This window comes from Pantherophis guttatus, chromosome 6, assembly GCF_059756535.1.
Source record: "Pantherophis guttatus breed Tessera chromosome 6, ASM5975653v1, whole genome shotgun sequence".
Taxonomy (NCBI): domain Eukaryota; kingdom Metazoa; phylum Chordata; class Lepidosauria; order Squamata; family Colubridae; genus Pantherophis; species Pantherophis guttatus.
This window is the reverse complement of record NC_142068.1, coordinates 97,168,191-97,183,102: the sequence shown is the minus strand read 5'-3', so window position 1 is coordinate 97,183,102 and position 14,912 is coordinate 97,168,191. Positions and strand designations below refer to the sequence as shown.

Below are 14,912 nucleotides of genomic sequence, written 5' to 3'. Positions count from 1 at the left end.
TTTAATTGAGGGCGAGAGCCTGGTTAGCCGAATCCTGCAGCTTGGGCCTCAAGGGACCAAATTCACTGGGTAGGCTCTTTCTAAGCAAAGATTTCAAACGTCTGCGGCTCTTTTCTTGTTTTCGGTTTTGACTTGCTTTTTTTTTTCTGGTTTTGTGTGTTGAATCATGCCCATCTCTTTTACGTTCCCTACGACAGTTACAGCAAAAGCTTCCCGTTGGTTTAAATCTCACAGGCAGTGAAACCATAATGGCTTGATGATGATAGTCTAACACTGCTCCTGTTCAACCTGATCTTGTGCTTTGAGCATGTGGAATTCACGGCAAGCATTTCTGCTTTCATAAGTTCTGTGCTTTTTCTTAATTTTTTAAAGAATAGCTTTTCCTTACAGTCTCAGCTGCATCAACTGTACCTTTCAAAAAGAAAGATCCACCCAAAACACGTGTTTATTTTAATTTTGCTGATAGAATTATTGACAAGGCTTCGAACTCAGTTTGTGGAGGAAGAAGATGGGCCAAAATGGGAAGAAAATGAGGTCATTTTCAGCAAGTAATATTTGTAATACAAGGATGGCCCAATTTAAACCTAAGATGGTGTCAGGCCAAAAGAACCAAGAACAACTCTGATTCAAAGCAAAGAAATGTTGAGTAGTTCCTTCATTGTTTTGCTCATCAATAGACAGAATCTTGCCAGGCTAAAGCGCTTATCTGCAAAACTATTAGATATACCCTGCAATCTGGTGCATGGGGTGGGGGTGGGTGTCTGCCTTTGCTCTTTTCCTGCATTCCAAAGACTCCCAAGTTTCTTTGTCTCTTTGTCCCTGAGAAAAGCCCCCCCCCCAGCTTCTTTGCCAAGACCTCACATATAATTCAAATTCTTGGGAGAAGACCCAGTTGGGAAGATGCTCCTCCTTGTTTGGGTTGGTGATTGCATTACAGGCTGCTCACCAATGAAGCCGAACCCAATGGAATGGGCTGGGTTTGAAGAATGCTCAAGGCTACCAAACCCTGTTCCCCAATTAAAACTAAAAAAATATTATGTACCGTGTTTCCCCGAAAATAAGACCCTGTCTTATTTTTTTTTGCCACCAAAAAAGGCACCAGGTCTTATTTTCAGGGGATGTCATCCACTGACTAATCTCATGTGCACACGTCACACCCCGACCCCCACCCTCCTTTTTGCTGTCAGAGGCCTTCAGGAACTTATTTAGGGCTTATTTTGGGGGCAGGGCTTATTTATTTATTTATTTATTTATTTATTTATTTATTTATTTATTATTTTTTATTATTTAAATTTTTATACCGCCCTTCTCCCAAGGGACTCAGGGCGGTGCACAGCCACAATAAAACACATATCTCCATAAAATTTAAAAACAGTTTAAAACATATTAAATAATTTGGCCCTTATATTAAAAACTAAAAAACTAAAACACCCATTAAAATTTGTTATTTAAGCCAGCCCAGCCTGTTGGAACAGTAAAGTCTTAAGGGCACGGCGAAAGGTACATAGGTCGGGATCATACGTATCTCTGGGGGCAATTCATTCCAGAGGGTAGGTGCCCCCACAGAGAAGGCTCTCCCCCTGGGGGTTGCCAGTTGACATTGTTTGGCTGATGGCACCCTGAGGAGTCCCTCTCTGTGGGAGCGTATTGGCCGGTGGGAGGCTATCGGTGGCAGAAGGTCATCTCGTAAGTATATTGGGCGCATTTGTAAAAATCAAGCTGGGACTTTCTTTCAAGATAGGTCGTATTTTCGGGGAAACAGGGTAGATATTTAAGTAGCCTGGGGAAACTTGTTGTGTGAGTGTAAATGCAGCCAGACAATCCTTGAAAGGATGAGGAGTGGCAGGTTGGCTAATTCTATCAGCAAAGGAGGAGCTTCTGTTCCATATATTACCATAAATGCCTCACTATCTCCAATCTAGCTCTTCCATATTTAGTTGCATATCTACACACACACACTTTTAAATGTTTATAATTAATATATGTATATAATTTATACATTTATGTGTATGTGTTGGTTTGTGTGTCTAATTTACAAGCATTTATATTTAGAATTCACACGCAGGGACACTACCCATTTACACTGATCTGAAAAGAATTCATATTTAGAATAGTTGAACCCATTAAATATATTGGCAGCTGGTATGCCACAGTTGTGAAACTTAATCTATCCTGCTATTCCAAGCCCTCTGTTGAGTCCCTGTCCTACCTTCCCTGTGAGTTTTGTTTCTATTCATGGACATAACTGTGTGGGCTTTATCCAGAGAGACACTAACCAACAAAGATTGCATTTAGAAGGTATTTGTTGGTGTGTTTCAGTATGTGTTCCAGTACATGGGGAGCCCCACGTTAAAGTTAGATTACCAAATGCCACAGGCCTTGGAGATGGTGCTGTTTTCTTCCAGTCGTCTAATTTGAATAACAATCTCTGTTCTTGGGGGGGAAAAATAAGAAAAGGCACAATTTAAGTAGAGTTAAGAACCTTTCCATCTCATGGCATTAAGAATGTAAGTAATAAAATCAGTGTTGTAAAAGAGGATAAATTGATTGGATGGTGTCCTAAGTGTCATTTTTAAAAATGCCCTTGTTCCTGATGCCATAGTTGGAAATGCAGAAGAACATCTGTGTCCCATCCTGCTTATTTATTGACTGTTCACTGCCTGTTCTCAGCATGGTCAGATGCTCTGTGGTTGTAAAAGATGATGAGTTGTCATTGTTTCCCACCGATAAAGCTCAGTAGGAAATTACTGAAATATATTAATCCGTAAATGCTTACCTTTCTGTGATTAAATTTTTCATGTAGGAAATAAAGAGGGTGCCTCTGCTTTGTTTCCACGGTGGGGTTTGCAGTTCTGGGTGGAAGGCTCTTGAGTTATGATGTCCGTTACTTACAGGGGGTTGGAAAAGAGGGACAGGGCTTAGCTAACTCGGGGTGTGCATACAGCTACACAGGACTGCTGTGTTGTGTGACTGTGCAAATCACCTGCTTCTTGATATTTGGGGAAAGAGCCAGGCGGGTGGGTTGTACGTAGCTGATCAGTTTCACTAACTTGGGCATGGTAAGTTACAACAATGGCAGACAGGGGTGTCCTAAGCGTATGGTCAAAAAAGAGAAGAGAGCAGACATGATATTGTGACAGCTAGAACTTTGATGACAGCATGGTGGCCCCTTCTTGGCTTTTTTGTCCTGCAGACGCCCCTTCCCAAGACAGAGCTGCTCTGCTATAGCCATCAGCCCTACTCATTGGAAGATGGTCCCAGAAGGGGAAGAAGAACCTGGCCAACCACTCATGGCTGGTCAAAATTTAATTTGAATTGTTCGAGGGTTCATCTTGAGCCAGGGGCTGGTCTTAGGGGTTTTTTATATTACAGAATTTTAATGGTATAATAAGCCCCGTGGAATCACCATGCATCATCTGGGCAGCCATATAAATGTTGTTGAATAAATAAATCTCAGGGTTGTAAAATAGCTTTGGAGATTGGAAAACATCTCCAAGAAGAAGCTTGCCGATCTTCCCCTTGTCACCCAGGTTCAAGCCTCATCTTTTCTATAAAACCAGTGGGAGATTTTGCATAAAGGAGAGTTACCTTATGGCGAGATGGGCGGCCAGCAAATTTAATAAATAAATAAAAATAAACAAACAAATAAATAAAAGGAATGGGCGGAAACCAGGGTCCAAACATCAGTGGTGGGTCCCTGATGGTGGTGGGTCCCACATCTAGGATGTGGTTATGATGGAATAAGTCTCCTGGAACTCAGTAGGACGTTAGCATCTCATTGCATCTTCTGCCTTTTAGTTGCAGTCATTCCGTTGTCTGATTTCATTGTGAGCATTTTGCTGAGAAAGCTCTGCATCTCCATCCAAGGAAAAACAGAAGTAGCATGTCTGCAACGTGGCTCTTCTTTGAGACGCTGTTTTGCAGGGAGGGTTTCTTTCCCTGCAAAGTGGGAAATCCGTGGGCTGCAGTGCAAACCACCTTCTTGAGACTTGCACAACCTCTCCCTGTTTTCCCTTCTGGGCAGCTCCTAAGCTGGGCAGAAAAGAGAGCTTGAAATGGTCCCTTCTTTGCCAGGAGACAGAGCCTGCTTATTTTGCACCTGTGTCATCTCTCTTTGCAGAGAATTCGGAGGCACAGCGTTAAAAGCATCTCTTTCTCCCTCTCTCCCTTTCCCTCTTTTTCTTCTCCATCCCACCCCTCTTTCTCCCTCTCCCTCCCTCTCTCTTTTTTTCTTCATCCTCCCTTCTCCCTCTATCTGCTTCCCTCCCTCTTCCTCTGTCTCTCCTTCTCCCTCCCTCCCACCCTCACCCTTCTGTCTTTCTCTCTCTCACACACACACACACATGCTAACCCTGAGTAAGTTTTGCATTTGGGGTAAGGGCAGGACCAGCCCTCTCTCAGTTTGCATACTCAAAGACATCCATCTCTCTGTTTATCTGTCCCATAACCATCCACCTAAATTGTGCTCCCCAAAAGATAAAGCCAAATGGGAACTCTCGGGAGTTGCTAAGTAAAATGGCGGCCTCTGTGACTCTAGTGATATCCGTGGCCAAGAAAGGGAGAGAGCTGGGACAGTCTCAAGGGGAGGCCAGGCAGGTACTGGATAAGATTCTCAGTCATTTGGGTTCTTTGCACCGTGTTTTTCTCTTCACGCTTGCCCAAAGCAGAAGAAATTATGAATGCAGAAAAAAATATATATTGTTACGTTAACATCCATTGCATGATGTAGAGCAGCTCAGGTGCAGAAAGCAGCTTTCCTTGAAACTGGCGTTGTCACAGCAGATCTTTCTTGCCAGATCACATCTCCTGATTATGACCTCTTTCTGCATAAGCAACTTCCAAAAGTTTCTTTTTCATTTGCTTGTATGTATTTCTGTAACTTCTTGTTTTCATGTGAATCAGCGTTTGCCAGCACTTCCGTGTCTGCTTTCAACCTCAGTTTGGTGTTGGGGTGAATCCAACGGTCACTTGCAGGTTAAGCGGGAAAGGTTTCGTGGCTTTGCCAGTTGTTAATTGCTTGCAAACCGAATGGCAAACCGAGCCCGTTTCCGACCCATGGAGACACAGCGGCCGTGGGGAGCCTTCCGGCCTCAGTGGCTTTTCTCTTTCTTTGATGCAGTCCGGTTGTGGTGGAAATCCCCCATTTCGGATCGATGCGAGGAAAGGAACGAGAGCTGATCGTGCTGCGGAGTGAAAATGGGGAGACCTGGAAAGAGCATCAGTACGATAGCAAGCACGAGAACCTCCTGGAGGTCCTGAATGGCATGAATGAAGGTAATGGCACTCGCCTTGCAAAGGTCCGTGGCTAGAACTGAGATGGTGCAAAAGTGAAAAATAGGTACAGTCCTTCAGATCGGGACCATGGAAGAAAGGGCAGGGAAAAAATGGAGCAGATTTCTCTCTCTACAGATTTTCTTCCGGTAGAAACAAAGGATGACCATTTGAGCATCACAGTCTATGCTTATAATTTTTGCTATCCTTTTTTTTTTTTTTTACAACTTTTGATATATTTTTTTAACACGATGCTGATGTTTTAATCTATTTGATATTTTGGTTCTGTCAAGGATAGAGCTCACTAAGCAGCACAAGTATTAGGGAGCCCCCCCCCCCAAGCCTTTTGGGCACCAGGGACCGGTTCCGTGGAGAAAGGTTTTTCCATGGACCAGAAGGGGTGTGGTTTTGGGTGCAGTCCGCATTCTACAGATGGGACTTCGCTTGTTTGCGTGGCCCAATTTCTGACATGCCTTGGCCCAGTGCTGGTCCATTGACAGGGGGCTTGGGCCCCTTGCTCTAACGTTTCTGGTTTTTTCCCTGCATCACTGCTGTTCTGAACCCCTACTTAGGGAGTCTCCAAGAATGCCTGGGTCCTCTCTGTGGGAAAGGGCTCCTTCAAATGAAGAAATTTCTAAATAAGCATTATACCTGCTCTCTGGTTGCACTGAGCAGTCTCCCAGCTCTCTGGTTCTTTGCTGTCTGCTAAATATTCCCCTCCCTTCGTCTTTTCAAATGTTAAAGCCAACATGGTTTTGCTGAGTGGAGTACCATCTACTGGCCAAGATAGATATTAAAAGGGACCGAGACATCAAGCAGATTCAGAATGTGACTCTCTTGATCTAGCACATGGGTCTCCAACCTTGGCAACTTTAAGCTTGGCAGACTTCAATTCCCAGAATTCCTCAGCCAGCTGGCTGGGGAATTCTGGGAGTTGAAATCCCCCAGGCTTAAAGTTACCAAGGTTGGAGACCCCTGATCTAGCAGATATTGCAGGAGGAGAGTTAAAAATCAGAAAGAGTCGGGCAGACTACAAATGTTATTAAAAGGCTCAGAATTTTTTTTTAATAAGCTTGTGCCGTTTCAGCCACTTAAGATATATTTGGATGGGTATCGGTATCAAATGTGCTTGCCCAATGCTTCGGAGTCAAAGAAAGTGATTTCAAACTGTAAATCCAACTTCTTTTAAATATCTCCTGGTGTGTTGTTATTGAAGAATCTGGATATACTTTTTAAAGTTTTAACAATAAATTGTTAATTTACTTGAGTAGAAAAGTGCAATGTTAATTAAATAGAACATTGGTTCTGGCGTTGCATAATTCTTGCCTGACTCAAAGTTCAAGCAAACACATTCTGAGAAAAGGCATAATACCAAGCTTGAAAATAGAAACAGAAGAAGTGCTTGCAAAACTAAAATCTGCCTGCTTCGAAGTTAATTCAGAGAGGTTTGAGTGTGAGGCTGACAGACTGAAGGGCAGGGGTGCTATTCAGCAGGTTCTGGAGAACCAGTAATGGAACTTTTGAGTTAGGAGAACTGGCAAATACCACCTCTGGCTGGGCCCAGAGTGGGGTGGGAATGGAGATTTTGCAATATCCTTCCCCTACCATGCCCACCAAGCCACACCACGCCCACCAAGCCACGCCCACAGAACTGATAGTAAAAAAAATTGAATTCCACCACTGGTGAAGGGATTCTCTGGGGGGTGGGGGGGAATTTCTGAGTGGTGATGTGGAGATGAGTCTTGAGCCCCTTTTCCTTTCCTAGAGCTGGACACTGTGGAAGAGCTGGAGAAGAAGCGGATCTGCAGAATCGTCACCAAGGACTTCCCTCAGTATTTTGCGGTGGTTTCCCGAATCAAGCAAGAGAGCAACCAGATTGGGCCGGAAGGAGGCATCCTAAGCAGCACCACTCTGTCTCGGGTCCAAGCTGCTTTCCCTGAAGGCGCATTGACGAAAAGAATTCGAGTGGGCCTCCAGGTAAGGGAGCTTCTTGTCTTGAGAAATCCCATGGAGGAGAAGACCCAAGTCAGGGACTGGCTGGCTCCATTCAGGCCCAACAGCACAGCAGTCCCATTTCTGCACACCTTTACAGAAGGTCCCCTCTTCAGTCCAGTTGGATTCTGGTGAACAGACAAGACAGGACTTCTTTTCTTGACCTTCCCTGGAGAGAGGCTACAGCTGTCATCCGGTCATCTCTCTCAAGTATAGCTTCCTAAAAGTCCCACAAGGGCTTTTCTCCCTCTTAACATTTTATTAACCTTTTGAATCTTATCCAGCTTCTCAACTCTATTCATAATGAGATGAAGCAATATATTTTATTGTATCAACACATGGATAGAAGATTTTTGTTCTATCATCACATGGAGATTTTCTTTAGATTCCCCCCATTTGGTGGTGAAACTGATTTAATTTACATGAAGTAAATTGGAAAAAAGGCTAGGCATTAATCTGCATTCATTGGACTGATATCTGTCACGGATGTTTATTGTTAAAGCTGAATTCAGGAAAATTTCACATCACCTACAGAAATGATACAATACATGCCGTTTTTGAGGTTCTGGAATGATTTGTGGATCTGGAAAAGCTAATGTTATATTCTATGCTGCTGTGAACAATGTGTATCTCCTGCTTAGCTGTATTCTCAGTATGGATTTTTAAAGGATATTAAGAAATGTGTGCTGCTCATACGTGGGGGATGATCCCAAAATTAATCCTGGAAATATAGTCTCTTGTGAGATTGTAATTAGGTGTTTAAGGTTCAGGACTTTCTGGGCAACTTGGTCAGATCACAAGAAGTTCTTTGTTCAAGACACTTCAGCAGGTGACAAAGGAGGATAAATCAGTGTATTTTTATAAAACATTGATGAAGCCCATATATTTATAGGATAGTGTCATAGTGCTTCAAGGAGGGTATTCAATGACTATCAGAAACCATCCTGAGAAAACCAATCCCATCTTGTGGCTGGAAGATATTGTATGGTCACTAAGTTGCTGAGATTTGAGCTTAGTTTATATGAATATGTTTAGTGAGTTTGACAAGACAAGACAAATCCTTCACATTTTGAAAAAAAAATAGAAGACAACTCACTTTTTCTGAAAAACAATGCATATAGCCATTAAAAACTCTTTCTCAAATTAATAATAGGCTCAACCAGTGCAGGACGAAATGGTTAAGAAGATCCTTGGGAATAAAGCCACCTTCAGCCCCATTGTCACCGTGGAACCCAGAAGAAGGAAATTCCATAAGCCCATCACAATGACGATTCCAGTGCCACCACCCTCTGGGGAAGGAGTGACCAACGGCTACAAAGGCGACACCACACCCAGCCTTCGACTGCTGTGTAGCATCACAGGTGAGACCCAGCAGGGCTCATGCGCTTCCTTAGGATGAGCTGCACACCCTCTGGCAGCTTCTTCCAATGGTCGTGTGACCCCCCCGGGTTAGTCATGGGTGCCTCAGGCCGCTTCTCCCCAGCCCCACCATGACTGGGGTGAGCAGGATGGACAGAAGCTGACCTGCTTGCTTGGTTAGAATTTCAGGCCAACCCAACTCCATTGGGAGGCTGGAAGGAAGGCAATAACTCCAAGAAGTCTGCTAAATTCCTAATGTCTTAAAGCAGGGGTGTCAAACTCAATTTCATTGAGGGCCGCATCAGGGCTGTGGTTGACCTCAGGGAGCGGGGGGGAGGGGGGTAACTGGGTGGATGTGGCCAACCAGGTGGATATGGCTAGCTTGACGCCACTCCTCAAACATGTTTCCTCTTCGCATTGGGTAGACCAGGATGGCCCTCCGGGCGTTGAGTTTGGCACCCCTGTCTTAAAGTCTACATTTTCTGTGTTCCTTCTGCAAATTTCTGACTGAAGCTTTTGACCTTTGATACACATATTTTCCTTTCAGCAGAGATCTGATTAAACATTTTGCTGAACAGTATTTAAAATATTTTACATTTTTGGAGTAAAAGAATCTCTCCCCCACTCCTCTCTCCCTCCCTCCCTCTCCCTCCCTCCCCTCCCTCTCCCCCTTCCCCCGTTACTATCTTGCTATCATCTATGCACAAAAGTGTCTCTAGACTTTCTAGGTGTCCTTACTGAGTGTTGGTCTTGGAAGATACCCAGAGACCATATTTACCAGCTGTTTGATTCTCTTTGTTTTAGCATCTCCTTAGTCAGCTACACTTATTTCAAGGTTGGAGTTGAGTCCTCCCAAGAGGCTCCTCATAGACACACACACACACACACACACACACACACACACACACACACACACGTGTGTTTTCTCTCCCTGCCCAAGGCCTGTCTCCATCATCCACAGGCAGGGAGGGAAACTTTGTCGGTTTCCATCTGAAACAGAAGACCGGGAATCCAGGGTTACGGGATTTGGGAGCTCATAACTTTTGGCTCAGACAGAAGCACAATTCCAGACTGGGCCAAAGCTGAGATTCTTTCTTAAAAGAGTTGCATGTCTTTTTTGCTTCTTCTGCAGGAGGTACGTCACCAGCACAGTGGGAAGACATCACAGGAACCACCCCTCTCACTTTTGTGAATGATTGTGTCTCCTTCACAACCAATGTTTCAGCCAGGTAGGACAAAAAGCAAGGGTTACAAAGCAGATTACCTTCATCCTCATCTGGAAAGGAAAATAACATTTACTTACTTGGACATATTAATTAATTAATTAATTAATTAATCAATTTTTTAATAGCTGCCCATTTCACAAAATGCAATTCTGGATGGCAACCACAATTTTGAGTGGTTTTCTTCAAAGAGCTCATCAACTGCATTCCTTGTTCCTAATTTCTTATATTCATAGAATATAACATTAGCAGCCTTCTGGGGTAGGTAGAAGAATGGCCCTAAATCACCCAAGCAGCTCCCATGGACTACAGCTCCATCATTTACAAAAAGCCATTAGGGAGTTGGAAAGATTGTCATTTGTTGATCCTCTGTGCACAGAACACTTAAAAAGTAAGCCATCATCCAGTGTTGCAACTCTGATTTTAATAAGCTTCCTGTGCAACAACTAGAAAGAAAGCTGGGAGGACTCAAAGGTTGGTCTCTGGAGGAAAATCCAAATGTGTACCAGAGACCAACTTCAATTGAAGTGATAAGAAAAAGAAAGGAAACATGACTCTCTCTAGTTTGTGCACTTCCAGTTTTGGGGAAAAGCATCTGAAAGTGAATTAAAATTGAAGAAAAGCTGTGGAGCTCTTCATATACATTCAGGACACATTATTCTAGACCAGAGGTCTTCAAACTTGGCAACTTTAAGACTTGTGGACTTCAACTCCCAGAATTCTCCAGCCAACATAGCTTAAAGCTGCCAAGTTTGAGGACCTCTGTTCTAGACAGATGATTATTATAGAGGAAGAGTCATAATTTGATTGGTATTCCGATGGAATATTTATTTTGTTCATGTCCTTATGAACTAAATGTATGAAAATGAACTCATTGTTTATGCCTTTCTATCTATCTGTCTTTCTAATCTTTTTCCCTTTCCCCTCTCTAGGTTTTGGTTAGCAGATTGCCATCAAGTTCTTGAAACAGTTGGGTTGGCCACACAGCTATATAGGGAATTGATATGTGTCCCTTACATGGCCAAGTTTGTCATTTTTGCCAAAACAAACGATGCTGTGGAATCCAATTTGCGCTGCTTCTGTATGACAGATGATAAAGTTGACAAAACGCTGGAGCAGCAGGAGAATTTTGAAGAAGTCGCAAGAAGCAAAGATATTGAGGTATTCATGATTTAACAGCAAGGCCTTCATGGTAAAGATGGACTGTGGGCGAGCCTTTCAAAATGTATTAAATATGACATGGCTTCAGCCTGTGCAAATCAGCCTCGGTTTAATTCAGTTCAAATCAAAGGTAGATCAAAAGTTTGTAACCTGTCTCATAAGAACCTGGAAAAATAAGTTCGTGAAGTGAGACACTTCCCATTTATTTTAATTCTTTGGGTATTAATCCAGGTTTGTTGTTTCTTTCTCCAACAGGTTTTGGAAGGAAAACCCATTTATGTGGATTGTTATGGAAATCTAGCTCCTTTAACCAAAGGAGGACAGCAGCTTGTATTTAATTTTTATGCTTTCAAAGAAAATAGACTGCCATTTTCTATCAAGGTAAAAGCCATGGCTGCCATAAGATCAGGGGACAAAGCTCTTGTGATCTGACAACATTGTTCTTTCGAAAGGACATGCTTGGGATATTTCTGGTGATGGCTCTCTCCATGTGCCTCACACGCTTGACGTGAACCTCTTAGGGGAGATGGGTTGGTGACAAAACCAGGCATGGAATGAGCTTCCTGCTGATGGTTGAGGTGCTTTCCAGCATTTCCTCTTAGCCCCTTAGTTGAAGACTAAATCTTGCTGCTCTTTGTATGCATCCCTGCATTGAGACACAATCTGATTTGTTGGTTTGGGGTTCAGAAGGTCCTTTCCAAGTGCTCATCATCACCTCTGGAAACGGTGAACCTGGAAATGGCCAAGATCTTTCTGGTGCCCCCAGATTGATAGTTTTTAGGCAGCCCTCATGGCCCATTCAAGATGGTGTGAAATAGTTACCATCTCTGAATCCAAGGAGTCTTATTCACGATGGGCGTTTGTTTCTTAAAGGGCAGCAGTCCTGTAAGTCTGTTATGAAGAAAAGTTGGGCGTAAAGAAAAATGCTTCCAAACTTTGACCAACTCCTGCAGCTTTATGAAGCTTGGACAACTGAGGGACCTCATGGTTGCTGTCCCAATATTGGATTTTGGCAACCTAGATTGGGAAGAAAAGAGCACAACCTCTCTGGAAAGCTAATCTGTACTGTAGGGGCATAAATGGGGATCCCACCTTAGCATGTGTTCTATTCTCAAGAAATATTCTTGGATGTTCTTCTTTTGGTTAAATTGGCAAACTAAATGTAGTGGAAATGCAAACTAGAGCCCTCCTTTCCAACCGATGTGTGATGTCTTACTGACTTGTAGATCAGAGACACCAGCCAAGAGCCTTGTGGCCGCTTATCCTTCCTGAAAGAGCCAAAGACCACCAAGGGTCTCCCCCAGATGGCCGTTTGCAACTTGAATATCACCCTGCCAGCACACAAAAAGGTACATCCCACGGGGCAGCTTAAGATCCCCGGTAGCAACATTAAGAGTTACAGTAGTACGTGCTACCAATAGAAATGACTCCTTGGATGAAGCCAGACTCCCTATGTCTTAACTGTTTTTGTGTATGCAGAAAGTAGAAGTGTGGAAAGCATCTCGAGTTGGAAATGTCCTGCGCTGAGTGATTCTGAGCTCAACAATTTTGGACTCAGGGTGTTTTGCACACTTTCAGCAGAAAGCATTTTTAAAATTCCCAGTTGCTGTAGTTTCTGTTGTTTTTAAGGCTGGGAAATTTTCTTCGCAGATCCTGCTTCTGCTTAGAGTTCCTAGACTTTCTGCTCTGAGTAATTGTCATGTGTTGATTTGCATTTGATGTTAAGAGTTTTGTTTGTTAACCTATTTTTGTTGTTGTTGTTATTGACATTGGTTTGTCTATGATGAATTAGCTTGCATTTTTGTGCTCCCTTACTCGGCCTTTTTCATATCCTGATATTCTTTTCCCTGCTGTCTGTTATAATATTCCTTGTCTCTGCAATTCACCTTGGGACCCAAAGGAAACAGAATCAGATCAAGATGACGAGGTAATACAAAACACTTTTTATTTTACCTTTACTGTAATCAAGAGCTTATATTCAAATTTCTGTCATCGTGCAGTAAGGTTTTTCTACCCCAGATTCTCAAACTCTATGCCTGTTTATGCTTTCCTGTGAAATAGAAAAATTGCAAACATCCAATGATGTACCACATACTGCTTAGAGCAATAGAGGCGCTTTTCTTCCTAGATTTCACATTCAGCCTCTCACCCCTCTTCCTCCCATGCAAAACATTGAGCCACATTTTGCGCAAGTATTTGTGGAGGGAAATATGACTTACTAGGATGCAGTCAATGGTCTGCACTTTCCTATGACCTGCCCTCAGCTAAAAGCTCCTTGTGGGTAGCTGGGACCTACCAAATTCTCTTATTCCAGCACCAGGCTGTTATGAGGCAGGACACAAACAGATCTGAGAACTTTAAATCAGTTCAGAAGTGGGATGGATCTGCGTGAACCCCCAATGATTCACCTTTACACGTACATAAATGCAACTCATGCAAACTACAGTCACATTTGCTAAATCTGTGTCACCTTAAATATCTGACCCCCCACCCCACCAGGAAAATACTGCATTTTCCTTCCAATAAGCAGAAAACCATTTTATTCATTTAAAATCACATGTTGACTTCCTCTTCAAACTTTCAATATACAATTTATATAACCCTTTCTCTATTATTATAACCCTTTCTCTGTAGGCACACACACACACAAACAAACATCTCTCTCAAATCTTCTACAGTGTTTGAACCACAAAGAGTTAACACTCAAGAATGAGCTTGTGAATATCTAAACCGGATGCCTTCCACATTAATTGGGATTACAGTGACCTGAATTATCAGCTGTTCTGACATGTTAGTTACAACCCATTTGGAAAGGACTACACTGAAGATACTTGGTCAGGACCTTGGTTCTTGGTGCAAAACTGCCAGCTATTGGCAAAGTATGAGGAGGAAGAGGAAGAGGAAGGCTGTCTCAGTGAGATTTATAGTTGTGCCAACTGTTTCATACTGGCTTGATAGGGGACATTATATACATACATACATACATACATACATACATACATACATACATACATATATATGTAGGTATTTGGTTATTCGGGTTTTCTCCCGCGTAAAATTGGAAGTGTCTCATTCGTCATCTTCAGGCTGGTGTTTTCGGCTTCGGGCTTCTAGGAACAATGAAGCCGAAAACACCAGCTTGAAGATGACGAATGAGACTTCGTCAAAACGTCGCCAAGACGCTTCCAATTTTACGCGGGAGAAAACCCAAATAACCAAAGACCTACATACAAACACCCGCGAAAACCTCAGAAAACATATGTGTGTGTGTGTATATATAAATCAAGAATCAGCTTGAGTTAAGTTTGTTAAACTCAATAATTTGAGCAGAGTTAAACATGGGCTTTATGCTGCCTTTACAGTTAATGGAATTTAAATCACCAATTCCAGCATCTTTAAGTCACTTGGGATGTTCAACCATTCTGGTACCCTTCCCAGCTATCAAATACCTATTTTCTATCAGTTCCAATCAAACATCCTTTAAATTCCCCCAATCATTTTGCTTCTTTATAGATACTCCTATAACTATTGCTAAATAAAAGTATGAAACGTATATAGGGATGCAGGATAGAAATTGCTGAAAGCTGGTTTTTCTAATCCCCCTTCCTTGCCCTTGTGCATATTGAAAGAAAAACCAACCCCTTCCATGCCTTTTATTTGTCCTTTCTGTACTCACCTTAAAGTGGGTGTACCTTGTCATTTATGTGCTTTCTGTGCAAATTGATTTTGGCAGAAGTATTTGATTGGCCTCAATTAAATCTGCCCCAAATTTGTTCAGTGTATAACTGTAACCTTGTGTGGGGGTGCTCTCATTTGTAGCCAGAAATCATCATTGTGATGTCACTGTGCAGTGTGATGGAGAGCTTATATACCAAGGGGACATTGTGATATGACCATTAAGGCTTA

The 14,912-nt window shown here is 42.7% G+C and overlaps 1 protein-coding gene across 27 annotated transcripts in view; it reads left to right on the top strand.

Annotated features, from left to right (window-relative positions):
• Positions 1-14,912, top strand: part of ANK3 (ankyrin 3) — a 286,682-nt gene that overhangs the window by 238,127 nt on the left and 33,643 nt on the right. For 21 of the 27 annotated variants that reach the window (XM_087872279.1, XM_087872283.1, XM_087872293.1 and 18 more), the window contains 8 exons: positions 5,120-5,274; positions 7,037-7,248; positions 8,417-8,624; positions 9,755-9,851; positions 10,778-11,006; positions 11,262-11,387; positions 12,233-12,355; positions 12,907-12,933. In XM_087872279.1, coding sequence (XP_087728405.1) covers positions 5,120-5,274; positions 7,037-7,248; positions 8,417-8,624; positions 9,755-9,851; positions 10,778-11,006; positions 11,262-11,387; positions 12,233-12,355; positions 12,907-12,933 — 1,177 coding nt within the window. The remainder of the gene's footprint in view (positions 1-5,119; positions 5,275-7,036; positions 7,249-8,416; positions 8,625-9,754; positions 9,852-10,777; positions 11,007-11,261; positions 11,388-12,232; positions 12,356-12,906; positions 12,934-14,912) is intronic. The other 6 variants (XM_034435340.3, XM_034435338.3, XM_034435341.2 and 3 more) reach the window with 1 other exon arrangement.